We start from the raw sequence: 15219 nt of genomic DNA on the forward strand, positions 1-15219 counted from the left end.
TAACCGGGCCACGTAATGTCATGGGCTTCTTTCAATATCCATATTCTCGTAAGAAATACTGTTCAAAAACGTACCTTAGACTGCACCCAGGAACTGGGAAAATGCCAAATTTGCTTCCAGTGACAGACCTGTACCACATTTCACTCTTTGACCTTTTGGCATAACAGGAGAGCAACAGTAATCAAGGCAGTATTAAAAACACAGCTGTAGGTAATAGAAAGTGCATTTCCCGCATATAATACAAATATAACTTTAAGAAACTAAAGGCACAAGCTAACTAAATATGTATTACATACTAGAAATGCACAGTTCAAGGTAATTCTAATAGCTTCAAATATTTGTTTATAATGGATATTTAAAGCAGTTTGAAAATGATACCTTATCAGTGAATTGCAAAAAAGTATAATTGCTTAAAATATAAGTAAAATAGACTCTAATATTGACATCTTGGATCAGTGATAAAATACATCATCACATTTATGAATGCACTCTCTATATACAATTCATAAATTATTCCTCCATTGATTAAAAGCATATTAGAGGCTCAAGGATTTGAAGGTCCGTTTTTAGGCTGGTGTGGAGGTATTCAAATTCTCCATGATGGTACGGAAAATTACGGAAACCAGAGCTGCCAAACCTGCACGTTGTCAGCTCCCAAATCTGTACGTCAGTTAACGATGAGCCCGATCAAAATGCCTTATGTGTAGATTTTGGTCCACAGTTCCCCCTGGCCGGGGAGTCGAGGGTGGTTTTAGGGGTCGGGCTCTCGCCCGGCCTGATCCCGTACCCCCAAAGCTGCGCTGGCTCCCGGGGGAGCGGAAGGAGTCTGGAAAGAGACGCTAATGGTGCCAGGCTGAGACCCGAGGGGGGTCGGGTCGCGGGTGCCGGTTGAGGCTCATGTCTAACTTTAGTACAGTCTGCTCCACTTGCCCAAAAACAAGGGGAAAAAGAAAATTGGAAAGAAAGGAAGAAAGAAAGACTAAGAAAGCACTTTGTTGGCTCCAGTAAATATGAGCAGAAATTGTTTCAATATATTTACTATGTCTCTTTTGGAAGAAATGTGCAATAACATCACTGTTACGGATACACAGGCTCTATAACAAGACTTCTAGCTCCCTCTGAAAGTCAGTAAAGGAAATCCGCTTACCCGCCCCCCCCCCCATGTGCCCTCCCTCCCCCCCAGTAATCAGGTCTTGTAAAAATGACAAGCTGAAAGAAGAAGGATCACCTACTCTGCTATGAAATAACTGTGCCAGCAGCGCATGATACCTTGGGAAATAAAAATTTCTGCCCATGCAATATAATGCTTTTCTATGTGCTCTAGATATTGAGCTGAAAAGTGAAGAGTCATCCCCAAAATGTTCTACGTTTATCAACATATTTACTATCCACACTTCGGTTCATCAACTCCCAACCCACCAATCTTCTTCAGACTCGAAAGAATGAGTAATACAACAGGATTATTAATCTGAGATGAAAAGAACACGATGCCTAAACCCAACAACACTGCAATTTCCCAATGATCTGTGAGAAGGCGAGTCCTGGCCCAGTGACCACAGACGGGACCGATCCTGCACGGCTTGATGCTACTGCACCGCGGGGGCTGTCCCAGTGAGGGATGTCCCAAAAACGCCCAGTTAAAGCCCAGCCCTGTGAACACAGACGACCGCGGTGCTGGCCCAGCCCTTCTCCAGCCACCCCTGACATGGTGCCACCCTGCAGCCCTCCGCTGGGAACACCAGAACAACCCAGCGCAGAGGGAAACCCCGGCAGAGAGGCCCCCACGCTAAAAGCAGACGCAACGTGGCGTTCCTCACCAGGCGGCTGAGACGTGGCTACGGCCAAGCAAAGCGAACGGCCCTACGGGACAGCCGTCCTGCGCCGTGCCCAACACCGGGCGGGTTTCCCTGGTTAGAGAATCCCTTAGATCACAGCCGTGAGGAACGACATGAGCGGGGTTGGTGAGCAACTACGACATTTCCATACCCAGTCTGGTTTCTGTACGCAGTCCCTTGAACTTACGGGAGCTCTCACTGGAATAGAAATGACCCAGTAACCACGGGTTGCAGAATCAGGCTCTGTAACCTTTTAAATAATTGGTGAATTGTTAAATCAACAACAACAAAAAAGTCGTGTTTCTTTAGACGAAGGCAGAGCCCGCCACGCCCTCCCCTACCCCGCAGGGATGTGCGGTGTCACCCCGGGCACCTCGCACGTGGGTCGCACTGCTCCGCTGTCAGGACTCCGCTTCTGAAATTTTTGAATACTGCCACACAAGAACTAAAAATCGTCACTGTCATCTCTCAAAGAGTTAAACAAACAATATTAAAATACCATCTTCTGTCACATTTAAAGGCAGTTGGATATGTTTTTTCCCTCTATATTTATATATACAGAGTTCTGATCTAGAAAAACCAATACAATAAACCATTTTACGTTTAAAAACAGGCAGTCTTTGGTGACGCAAAGGCAGAGATTTTCTTTGTTACCTTCTGCCTATTTCACTCTGTCTCATAAAGTGAATATTATTGGCACTGTCAGAAAGTTCGAGATACTGCTCCACAGATAAAACAAAATATCCATCGTAGCCTTGTACCCGCCCAGTGCTTAGAAGCTGCTGTTTCTCTCCGTCTGTCCATGCCCTAATGCCTTCTTCCCCTTCCTGCAGCCGTCTCTGCTCCTTAGTCCAGGCCTGAGCCACGGCTCTCTGCCTGGCTATCTCTAAGACATGGTTCTTTTCTTCTTCCACTGTCGTTCCGTACCGAACGTTAAAGCACAGCGCGCCGTGCTGGAGCTGGATGTCAGCAAAGCGTCTAGTCCTCCCGTTGATCACAGACGTCATCTGCGACACTGTGACGTTGACGCCATTCTCCAAGATGCGTCGTCCCCCAGTGCTGCCGATGAGGGCCAGATCTTCTTCCAAAGACCCCAGCTTGATGAAGTAATGCGTGTCTCGGCCCTCGATGGTGAAATGCAGGTTCTCCAGGTAGTGAGCGTTGTTGAGGATGGCAGCGATGCGCCGGCTGTCCTCGTTAGCCACGCCTATAATGTCAGCTGTCACTATACCATCCTTTATAGCGAATTTGATGCCTTTTCCGAATACTGAAGGAATAGCTGCAAACCTTGGCTGCTTCACTCCCTCATAGCACTTGCCGTCACTATACCTGGGTGTCATAGGAAGCTGATCCAAGGATATAAAGTTTTGGAGCTGCTTTTGTAGCTCACACTGAATACCAAGAATAGTCTGGAAAAGAAAATACCGACAAAGTTTGCGGGAGAGGCATCTTGCAGTTCATTACAGTGTCTCACAGACCCTACTAATCTCTTAATTGCTGAGAATGGACCTTCAATTTGTTTGTAAAACATTGTCCATGTCTACAGAGCCTGGGTATACACACAGACTTTCCCATCGCCTAAGATATTGCTTTCTTTCTGTCTCTTGGACTCACTAGTTTCTAGAAAACAAATGGAAAACATGTTTATCACAAATGCTATTTTCTATTTCTTCTTCTTTTTTTTCCTTCCTCCCCTCTTTACTCAAATGGCTGGTCTTTCAACTTCTAGGCATGGGGAAACCTGAACTCAAAGCTGTACTCTCTCACACGATTCTACACTTAGTCTCGGTGCGTCTCATTGCGTCTTTTCTAAAGCAGCAGTAACAGTTTTTATAGCCCATTCTTTAAGGAAAGCAGCCTGTGAAGGTCTCCAGACACTAGAACAACAGGAACCATGCAGGTACATCAGATCTGTAGATCCAGCTCCCCACTGAGGTTAAAAAAATCTCAGCTCCAACCATCTATTTGTTTTTTAACACTAAACCTATCACTAGACTGTTTCTGTGCCTTTGTAATAGCTTAATATTTCAGTGACAATTATACATGGACATGCTCCTATATCTGGAACGAGCTCTGACCTTCTAGCTCTCTACACTCTGTGCCGTCATTTGTGCATGGGAAGTGTGTTCAATGCTATCAAAGTGAACTCACAGCACCTTACACTTCCTTTTCCTGATGACAGTAGAGGAAAGGCATCCTTTCTCTCTCGCCTTTGCAAAACCGTGTTTCTTTGTTAACAGATGCTCGTATGGTCAAATGCCAAACATGAACACCTGCGCAGAATACTGGTAGTTGGTCCTGTTGCAGTTACACTGATTGCTGCTGCATGGCTCTTCTTCACTGAAAACAAGCCCTGGAGCAAGGCTGAGGTTTACAGATTCCCCTACAAATCCACAGCAACATTTCTGTTTTCCTGCAATAATTGCGCGCAGGTACAGACTTGTAAAGCTGTTTATACCCTCAGCGACTTTGCATCTCATGGCATCTTTGCTAACAAAGATGAAAATCTGTTGTTTCAATTTTTTCTTTCCACAATTTTTTTTTGTAGCTTTTTGAGTTTTCAGACAAACAACCTTTATCCTTTTGCCTATCCTGCCTCTCAAATTTGGACGGTTTCTCTGTAAACAGCCGCAAAGCTTCTTCACTGCATTCGTAAAAGATTCTCCTTAAAACTCTCCTCTGCTCTGATGCCTGTACATAATGTGACAACGTTAAAGTTTCTACCATTGTTAGACTGTTGGCCTTGCCTATTATGTTGAAAGATACAGTCACATTGTTTCACTGGTCCCCAGTATTTTCTAATAAAATTCCTTAATTTAGTATTAGAAGCTGCCAAACAGAGTTTCTGCTAACCTTTCCAGGATCCCACTCCTGGGTTTTCGTTTGAAGCTGTAGCAGTTCGTACGTTGTCTCCAAAGCTTCAATCTCTGGTTTTGGGAATCCAGGTAGCACGTTGTGCAGCTGGAAGCCGAACAGCTCTAGCCAACTTCCAATGTCTGCAAAACAAGGCAAGGACGCTGGCAATATGGCACACAAATCCTAGAAAAAGTGAGGGTAGTCTGCAGAAATCCCAGCTATGCAGAAATAATGATTTCACATCAATTTATGTTTTCAGTACTGGTTACAGCATTTACTGTAGCAAACAAATTATTTGATTACCAAGCATGGCTATACTCAAATCAATAGTGTACCTTCTATCTATTTATAATGGAAAAAATTCAAATTAAGCTGCCTCCATTCTTCCTCTAATTTTGGCACTTAGAAAGGCAGCAGAAACAACTATTAATTATTTTCTTGGTTACCACAAAGGCTACAGAAAACAGATCAAGCTCAGTAAGATGTTATCTATTAAAGAAATTATTTTAATATATATAAGATTTATTTTAATATATATAAGATTAGAGTCAAATAGTAACTTTGGCTGTACACAAAAGATTTCTAGAGTCTTGAATCCATACCAGATTTGATCAAAAATTGTATTTTCATTGGAAACGTATTACTTTTACCTGTTGTATACTTAGCAACATCTTGGATTCTGCCAACTGGGTAGTTATTTTCGAATGAGTAGAGATTAAATGGTTGTGGGACAGCATTCAGGTGTTTCCATATATGATGATGTGGTGTCGTCCACCGACCAGCAATGACATCGTAGTCCCGCTGACCCAGATGAACTAATTTAGTAAGAGAATCATAGAGCCCTCCATGAAAACCAATGATAACCTGGAAATCTGGATTAGTGTCCTGGTAGATCTCTCCATACGGGGTGTACAAAATCTCTTTTATGACTTGGCCCCGACTGCTAAATACAGCTAGAGGTGTTCCAGTGTTATCACAAGCAACATAATATTCTTCTCCACTGCTTAATTCCATCGCTATGAGATGACCTTGAAGATCATAATATAGGGATGTTATTTCTGAGCTAGTATGATTGTACAAGTGAGTAACTCTTATTGGGTTGGAGAGATCAGCATAGAAGAACTGCAAGTGTTGTCCTAGGCTTGACTTGCTTGCAACTCGTCTTCCAAGACCATCATAACAGTATTGCACAGTCCAGCCAGACACTTTGTTGTATGCTTTGCTCAGCAGACCGTTGGAGTTGTACTCGAAGATCTCATTGCCTCTTTGCCTGAGAAAACCATCTTCGTCCATTTTATATTGAATTTCTCCAAGTCTGGTAATGCGATCTCTCAGATCGTATCTCAGAGGAGTGAGGCGTGCACTGTTTCCATGGCTCAGCAAGTTGATGTTGCCATTAAGGTCATAGCTGTAGCGCCACTGGGTTTTATCATTCACAGACACAGTCTGAAGTTGACCATCAGCATCATATTCATAAAAATACCTTGTTATATTGGCATCTACACCTACGCGTATATCACAGATCACCATGCGACCCATATTGTCATACTGGATGGTCATCCAGTAAGCGATAGACTTGAGAATTTCATATTGTACTTCAATCACCTGACCGTTGGCACTAAAAATTTTGGTGTGTTTCATCACAGTGGTGGTTATAACTTGGTTTAAATCATAATTAATTACGCTGAATTTTCCAAATTGTTCAGTCCTGCCAGAAACATCGACGTAACGGTACAGATCTATGGGAAGAGGCGTCTCGTTTATCATGGCCTGCATGCTCGTGACACGGAAGTTGTTATAGCTGTAGTCAAACCTGGCGTTTACAAGCCCTTCTTCACTAAATCTGAAAATTTGGCGACCAATAAGCGGACCTGTCCAAGACAAACAGGGGAAAGAGGAAAAGCAAGAAAAATAATGAATTAAGTCCACAGTATACTTATCCTACAGATCTAGCATATACAGGCAACGAACTCAAATACACCCTTAAACCTCATTGCTACTTGCCTGTCTCAGAAAATACCATTAACTAAGAACATGCTAGATTATTCTCTCGCAAACCTTTATTAACGCTTGCTTTACAAAATATATTTTATTAACATTTGCTTAAATGAATGCTGTTTTATTAATAATTATGATTTCTATTTACTTACAAGATAATTCTAAACTAAATTTATTTTACTTGGTGATTTCCTTCCTCATATAAACAGTCTTTTTGAATTTATGCTATATTATGGTGTAAACAGGGAAACTTGAAAATACAAACAATAAAACAACTTGATTTAGTATTTAGCAAATATCCACACAGTGGAATAAAAACAATCAAACATTATAAGAGCTATTCCATACCACGCAATAAAAACTCTATTTCAATTGGGACAGCTATATATGCCTATGGACACAGACACAGAGATATACACACATATTTTTCTCTTGAAACATAAAATATAAGAACTTGTAGACATAAAAATAATGGAATTTCATGCCAGGTAAGTGCAGGATCAGGGCCAAAAACTTCAGCAAAGTAGTCACAGTTACACAAACCTGTTTGCCTGTATCTGATGGTACAGATGAACCCATCATGCATTAAATGTATTGTTTTAATAACCCCAGAAGACTCCTCGTAGGTGAACGTGACTTGAGTAGTATCGTAAAGAATCTCGGAAAGTCGGGATTGTTTGGTGTATTTGTAAAGCACCCTGCGGCCTGTCCCAGGATATAACGTTTGCAGAAGCCGTCCGTCTCTGGTGACGTCCTGGATGAAGGCCGCGTGGCTGTCCGGCGGGGTATAGATGTTGCGGTAGTACCCGACGGACAGCATGGTTTGCAAGGCGTGGCGCACCATGCTGGGCATGGTGACCGACAGCAGGTAGTCGGACTGGTCGTACTCAAAGATGTAGCGGCGCTGGCTGTGCAACAGGAGCATCACGGACTGCAACCAAACAGGAATGGCAGTGTAAGTGGCTGCTCAAGCAAATGATTATTCACCTAGTGAGCGCCTGAAGGTTAAGCAAATGCTGAAACAACCATCCACTCTTCTAAGTTTGCTCTTGTACAACTCCAGGTGAAGCTTTCAGCTCCAGGAGATGTGGCCAGCGAGGTGGTACAAAACAGGAGGAGAATAATAAGTCTGGAGGTAATCATCTCCAAACTGGAAGGCAGATGTGGCTCTCGGTAGCATTTCAGCCTCATGCTGACTTGCTACATTGCTTTGCAGTATTTTGGGCATCCTCCCAGGAAGCAAAAACAGAGGGAACCTCTTCCTCACACACAGCCAGAGCATCGGCACCAGCAGGTGTTGCCAGGCGAGGTGGAAAGGGGAGACCTACAGTGGTGTGTACAAGTTGTTTAGCTTTTATTGGCACTCTGGGTATCTCTAGCATGGACCTACCCCTTCTCCTGTATGTGTTCTGTTAAACGCATGTTGCCTCAGAGGTGACAGTATCTCCACGCTTACAGATGGATGAAAATAGTCTGCAGGTTCTGCGGTACTTCTGTCTCTGGTTTTTAACATTTTCCAAGAATACAATTTCTACACAGGCACTTGGTATTTGCCCTGTGTTGGTTAATTGTGGCTGGCCATTGAGATCTGGCTGGTTTATTTGGCAGATGAATGTGCAAGCATGGCAGACATTTTTCTGTGCAAATTTAAAGTTTGGGTTCTGCAAACCTTTTCACCAGTCGTGCAAAATCACAGTGTCACAGAGTACCAGCCCACTGGTGAAGAGTCACTGTTGAAACAAGCGTAATGAACACAGGGGGTGAAAATGCGTGTGGGAACTTTGTAGCCTTTCCCTCGCTCCAGTAAGGGCTTGGCTGGACCAGAGCACTGCGCATCCTCACCTCACTGTCTGCGACGAGACGGAGCGCTAGCACTGCACAGTTCTCAGCTCACAGCCCAAACCTACCAGGCGCATAAGCAAATTTGTCAGGCTTCTGCACGACTGAGACACTACGCAAAACAAAGTCTTATGAGGAACAGTGCGACTGCTTTTTCATAGAGCACGGGGGAAAGAAATTGGAAAAAAAGGCGCTTTTTTCCTCAAAGCTCAAAAACCTTCTCTGGGAAGAAAACACTGAGAGCTCAGCCCTGCAATGTGTTAAATAACATTGGCCCTGAGCCACTTTCCTCTGACAAATAACCTAAGTGCTTATTCAAAGGATCAAATATAGGCTACGCCTTGGCCACCCTCTCTGCACCCCCCGCCCTCCCAAGATGTATTTCTTCCTGCCCTTGGCGAAAGGCATCTGTCACCTGCACACGAGCCAGAGAGCACCAACACAAGCCGCTCGCCAGTTACCCGCTGCCAACTAGTGATGGCAGACCTTTACACCGAGGTTTTTCTGATCGCTTTATTGCTGGTCTGCCAGGCATTTTGAACATGCACAGTGTTTATTTTGTTTTCACCTTCAATGAGGAGTCCCCAGTCTGCAGTAAACTACTGGCTGAACTCTCTCCTAGCACCGATGTGACGCCTCTCTCTATATTCTGCTCCCGGGCCTGTTTTTAAGCTGTCTGCCATTGACAGAGTATGAATAACAAGATCAGAAACATCTCTAATATAACTTTAGGGCCCCTGTGTGCCATTTTTACAGCACTTTGTGGCTTTTCCACTTCTGTCCAGGATAGTAAAAGGACAGACAGTACAAGGGTTGGAGACTTAGTATTCTCTCTAGCCTATTAGAGGATATCATAAAGAGAAAAAAAACCTCACTCCCAATTCATCGTAATAATATTACAATAGATTTTTCAACTCTGTGCACAAATTGGGTTCTAATTGTTTTAAAGGATTTCAGAGGGTAGCTCATAAAACATCCAAAAAGCTGTCACTTTACAAAAGCAACCAGAGCCTGGTCAACCACGAAATGATTGGTGCTGCACGGTGTACGAAGACAAACAGGCAGTGGCAATCACTTGGAGCCCTGCTGGGAATGCACCGAAATGCTGAGCATCACCACTAGATGTCATTTCTGGCCACCATACACAGGCAGCCGCTCATCGCTCTGGTGTGGTGGCAAACGGCAGGATTTCGAAAGCAAGCTTGGAGTATTCAGGAGGTTTTATAACATCATTAACGAATTCAGACAAGTCACCAGAACAAGAGGAACTGAATCTGATCGGTAAAAATTATTTACAGTGCCACTATCATAGCACTTCTTAAAACCTGAATGACTGGGGCTAATTTTGGAAGGGCAGAGATTTTTGAAGATGTGCAATTAACACCTCAAGTGCTAAAAAATGAAGAATTAAATAACTATGAATTGGAAGGGAATTATATAATTGATGTTTTGATAAAAGGAATCATTGGGTCTTAGGCGGTTTCAGGCAACCTTTAGCAATCATTACATAATTAACACAATGAGTTATTGACTTTAATGGACCCACAAAATAATATCCTCATATCTAATTTTGACAGCAAATTAATCTTTGTCATAAGGAAAAAACAGGAATGAAAGCACATTAAATAGCTGGAAGATTATGTCCATGGTGTGTATGACTTTCAATAATTTTAATCACAAGTTTCAGCATAACCCAAGCCTGCTGCTACCTGAATTGGTAATCTTTTGCCATCTGCTTCTACAAGGTCAGGATTTAGCTACTTTTGAAGAATACCAGAGTAACAGTTTTAAGTTATGTGATTTATTTATAAGCTCATCGTCAACTAAGAACAAAGTGGTTTGTAAAGATAAGCAGCATATGTTTTTCCAAAATTACGGTCCATTAGGCCCAAAGAAAAAAGAAAAGACTCCTCCAAAAAGCACATTGCCCATAGATTTGAAAGCTGTACTGAACGCCTGTTTACTTGCAATTTGCAGAAGAGTGCACAGACAAAAGAGGCCCTGACAAATTTATCTGAACCAAACTTCTGAAGCTTCTCGGGTTTGCCAATCTTGTTAACAAGTGCAAGAACCGTACTGCATGCAGACTAGTAAGGAATCACTTTTTAATGCGCTCTCCAGTCTCAATCGCTTTTTTTTCACTGGGTTAGGTTTAAGTTTTTTGAGGATCAGGCTTAAAGACGTTCAAAGTAAGTACAGAAAAGTTTATCTTAAAAGTACACATTTGGAACTTTAAATATATAAACATAACTTCAAAGGGACTGGATTTCCTGCATGTAATACCCCCTATTAGTTTTACCTCACCTGCCCCCTCCTAGCCTTTCCCTGTGGTTAACAGGTTCAGAGAAAATGTTCTGCAAACTCAGGATATGTTGGATAGTCCAAGATGTTGCTATTTTAAAAAAAAAAAGTTTTAAAGGACACTGTTTGAATACAATTTCACACTAAGTTCTGAAAGCTTTAAAAATACAGATTGGCTTTTTGGTTTTGATGACACCATATGAGATGCTTCTACAGATGAGTGAGATGCTGTTCTTCCTTCATCTGTGCACCCCCTATTCCCCCATCTTGTGACCATTACCTACAGACGTAAATGAAAATTATGATACTCAGGCAATTTAGACACAAAGCCGCTATAAAAGCAGAGCAATAACTCATTTCATATTAATATTTTCGCCCCCAAATAGCCCTCATAAATACTGAAACTATCTTTCTCCTCACGGGATCAATCCCTTTTTTACACAGCAGCACTGAGTACGTGAAAGCTTGTGCTCACTGCCTCATAATTTTGGCTTAAAAGAACAGTGTTCGTGGAGAGGAAACCGTTCCTTTACAGTGAGTGTTCTATTTTTGACTATGTTACACAGAGTGACAACATATTTTTCAGCAGTGAGTGTCCTTTGTTCACTTGAACTTGGACTGAGACCAGGAAGTCATTTCTACTTACCAATTAAACAAATCTGAGGTGCTAATAACTTTCTTCAGAAGTAAGCTACGGCAGGTTTGACCTGGTGACACGTAGGTCTAAGCATGCCGAGAGACATTTTTATTATGTAATTCTATGCATTTTCTGTTTAAAAAGTCTTAAATACTCTTGAAAGAGATAGCATTATAACATAGTTCAGAATATAATATCTGTATCAGAAGAAATATTTTTTGCCTTGGTACAACAATCCACTTTTTCTATGATTTACCTTTTCTAAATATGTGTAACTCCATATTTTGCCATCTGCCCATGTTCTGGAAATTATGTTCCCACTTGGATCATACTCCATCTTCTCAGTCCAGGTTCCTCTTTGGATATAGGTGACTAACCCAGAATGTGAGTAAGAAATATTGACCTCATTGTACTTGCTGATGGGCGACCATAAAATTGGGCGTCCTGTCTGGTCATACATAATCCGAAGAGTGAATTTTCGATGATCATCATAAATCTTTCCTGTTCTGGTTACATGATCGAAATCTATGGAGAGCAGGTTTCTGTTGTGGGCCTAAACACAAAGATACAGTCAGGTAAGAAAACAACGCGGCTTAATTACACACAACACAAACATTTCCATGTCAGCTCTAACAGAAATGTGCAATGGTTTAAAATTATGATGGAGAAATTAAAGACAAAAAGCCAGAAAAATATTCAGATGAGAAACTGGAGGACCAAGAAACAACATGCTGCCTGCATTCAGTGTTTCTGTACTTTGCGTTACAGGATGCTTCCTATTTCCACGTGCTAAACCCTTAGCCCTGCTCTCACCTTTTCCTAAGTTTTTCTTCTTTCTGCTCAACTTTCACCTCTCGGTGGATGGGCGTTCTGATTTCAGCCAAAGATGTGTAGTTAAGCCCACAAATTAACAAAGATACCCTATCTCACACGCTCTCTCTTCAGCTCCGTTAATGCTGACAGGTCAGCCACTGCGCTGGGTTAGCCCTCGCCAGGTCGCACACCGATGCTGCAAAGGGAGGAGTTGTGCTTGCAGCTCCCCGAAGACCCTGCTCACCAGCACCCTCACACTTCTTCACAAAACCACCCCAACCCCAGAGATCATGAAAGCCATCGCCAGCAGTGCCTGGTGCCAGCCATGTTCTTGCTGCGGCTCTCACCACTATGGGACCTGCAGCATTCATTAAACTTGCTGTGTCCCACAGACTAACAGAGCGACTGTGCTACGACCAGTTAACATTTATGGTCCAACAGGAAAATGCAGAGGGGCAGCCCACTTCTCAATTTGAAATAAAGTTCACAGCTGAGCCAGATTTACGAAGACAAAATATTTTTATCCAGCCCTTTCACCATCTACCTCCATACATCATTCAGTCACTGGGCAATCACTATTAAACTCCATTTAAATCAGAGATACAATTTAGGGAACCATAAGCCATTGTTCATTGACCTGTCTTTTTCAGATCAATGCTCAGTGTGCTCATTGTATTAATCTACTGCATTTTACCTAATCACTTGTATTAATCTATTCCAATTGATAAATTCCTTACAGCAGAGACGATGTCAGTGCAGGTGTTAGCACAGTGCACAGCACAGTGCTTGCTCCTCACCGAAACCCAGAGGCGTAGCCATAAAGTAAATGGTTAAGAATACCTGTTTAATAATTCAAGCTGGGATCATATGGTGGTAGTGATTAGCAAGAACATTTTTCTTCTTTCTCCTTTCTGTTTTTAGACACAAAATAATTTGAAAAATCTAAAAGAAGCAGGTGTTCTTTTTTCAACTACCATTCCTGGGGTTTTATATACACACATGTCTAACTTTAATAGTGTTCATTTACAATAGCTGTAAAATACCTATATACCCCTGTAGACTGCTGTAACTATTACAATTTATGCTCTAATGATAGTTAGGGAGCCCAAGGAAAATGTGATGCTCAGTTCAACTATATTTGCTTGTATACAGTCTGATGGATAAAGTTTATAATAATATATTTTTTTGCAAACTTCTTGCAATTTCTGAAAACAAACCCTCTTGGTAGTAAAATAACTGAAAAGCAAGCAGGGGATATAGCCTGGCTCATATTCAGTTACTGTCTATGTAGACATTTAATGACCTTATCGCTATTATTATTGTTGTAGAATGCAGCTAGGAGAAAGGAAAGTCTTGAATACAAATTGTTTCCAATCTAAATTTCAGGGATGATACAACAAATAAAAATGAAAACCAAACAGAGGCAGAATTAGCAGCGAAGTGGATAGCAGCAGTATTTCGAAGTTCACAGAGTTAAAATACGGTTTGGGTGGATGCCACCACTTCCCTTATATTCCGCATTTTATGTCTCATTTGTGTCCTTTCTTACATTAGACTTTAGTTCAATTTAACACCCTTCTCAAGGCAAGACAAGAAGATATATGGGTAGCAGGCCTTATTTCAACATTGTCACTGGAAAGCTGATTTCAGCTCCCACTGGCTTCTTAAAAATGACTCCTCCAAGGTACATACAATGTAGGGAGGAGCCCGTGTGAGAGGCTGGAGCTCATGTGTTCTGTTAAAAGCCAGGGAAAACTGGTTTCTGAAAGCAATGTCAGGTCAGAATTTCAGCTGATGAAAACAGGGAGAAAATTCAGTTGATTTCAATAATAATGTTAGTAGTGCATAAAAAGATACCTTTAATACATATTTTTAAACATTCATGGACTCTACTTCCATTAGTTTTATAGCTAGAAATGTTGCAGTGTAAGCAATCATATAAATGTGCACTTCGCTTGACTTTCATTCTCAAACCTAAACTGTCTACGACGTGTAAATCAGATGAGATGATTGTACGATTTCCTTCTCTGTGTTTTGATTTGAGTCACTGTCAGCTGATACACACTGGCAGAGGATTTGGTCCTATCATTAGAACTTGCCGTAAGACTGGTAAATAAAGGGAGATCATTTGCTAAATGCAATAATAAACATAGCTGTCAGAGCCTGTATCTGCAGGACTTGAATTGAGGTCAGTGAGTTACTTCCTTTTTCTGTTATTTAAAAAAAAAAAAAAAAAAAAGGCAAAATTAAGTAAGACTGGCCAAGCATTCAATTTTCAATTTTGTAGATATTCAGTTATGAAACCTGGACTGCATCCATTGCCAGGTTCCTCTAAGTTATGCAAAAGACAGGAGGGAACAGAGCTGCATTCTAATCAGAACATTACTATGCATCATGCTCATTGGTTTTAATAACAGCCTTTGCTTCATTTTCAGAAGTCAATTAAAATAGCAGTTCAATTGATAAAAAAGAAGTCTTGCTAGATTAAGATTGATATTAAAATGCCTGATTGTACATAGATTTATTATTAATATAAAACGCATACATGCCTATGGACTGTTTTATATACTTTCATGAAGTGCCAGGGCAGGGAGTTCTGCACTTAAAGGAAACCTGTGATTAATTCCTGTTTCCCACCTTGATTTAGATACTGAGATAAAGTTAGATGCCTGCTCTAGCATTTCAGTTAACTTACTCACTTCTGCTCTGTTTCTAGCACAGGGAATTCGCACCATGCAAAAACCCCACTTTTTGTAACACAGTGTTTACCGCATTATTTAGAACATGCTAACAGTGGCCTCTTTCCAAAACTGGAAAAAACATTAATAGCATGACATGCTTTCAAGATGGTTGCTAACTGCCATTAAGAATTAAAAATGTTAGGACCAGACAGAGAAGGCAAAGTTTTCTTCTTCTCAACTAGGTCATCCTTTACCTCAT

General features: G+C 41.6%; 1 protein-coding gene across 5 annotated transcripts in view; it reads right to left on the reverse strand.

Annotated features, from left to right (window-relative positions):
- Nucleotides 1-1184: 1184 nt before the first annotated feature.
- The window catches only part of TENM1 (teneurin transmembrane protein 1), a 1260898-nt gene continuing 1246863 nt past the window's right edge, over nucleotides 1185-15219 (reverse strand). For all 5 annotated transcript variants that reach the window (XM_075435330.1, XM_075435332.1, XM_075435331.1 and 2 more), the window contains 5 exons: nucleotides 11723-12019; nucleotides 7233-7620; nucleotides 5342-6562; nucleotides 4689-4831; nucleotides 1185-3244 (listed from right to left, as the gene is read on the reverse strand). In XM_075435330.1, the coding sequence (XP_075291445.1) occupies nucleotides 2486-3244; nucleotides 4689-4831; nucleotides 5342-6562; nucleotides 7233-7620; nucleotides 11723-12019 (2808 nt within the window). In that variant the 3' untranslated portion in view covers nucleotides 1185-2485. The remainder of the gene's footprint in view (nucleotides 3245-4688; nucleotides 4832-5341; nucleotides 6563-7232; nucleotides 7621-11722; nucleotides 12020-15219) is intronic.

Source organism: Opisthocomus hoazin, chromosome 14 (assembly GCF_030867145.1).
Source record: "Opisthocomus hoazin isolate bOpiHoa1 chromosome 14, bOpiHoa1.hap1, whole genome shotgun sequence".
NCBI lineage: Eukaryota > Metazoa > Chordata > Aves > Opisthocomiformes > Opisthocomidae > Opisthocomus > Opisthocomus hoazin.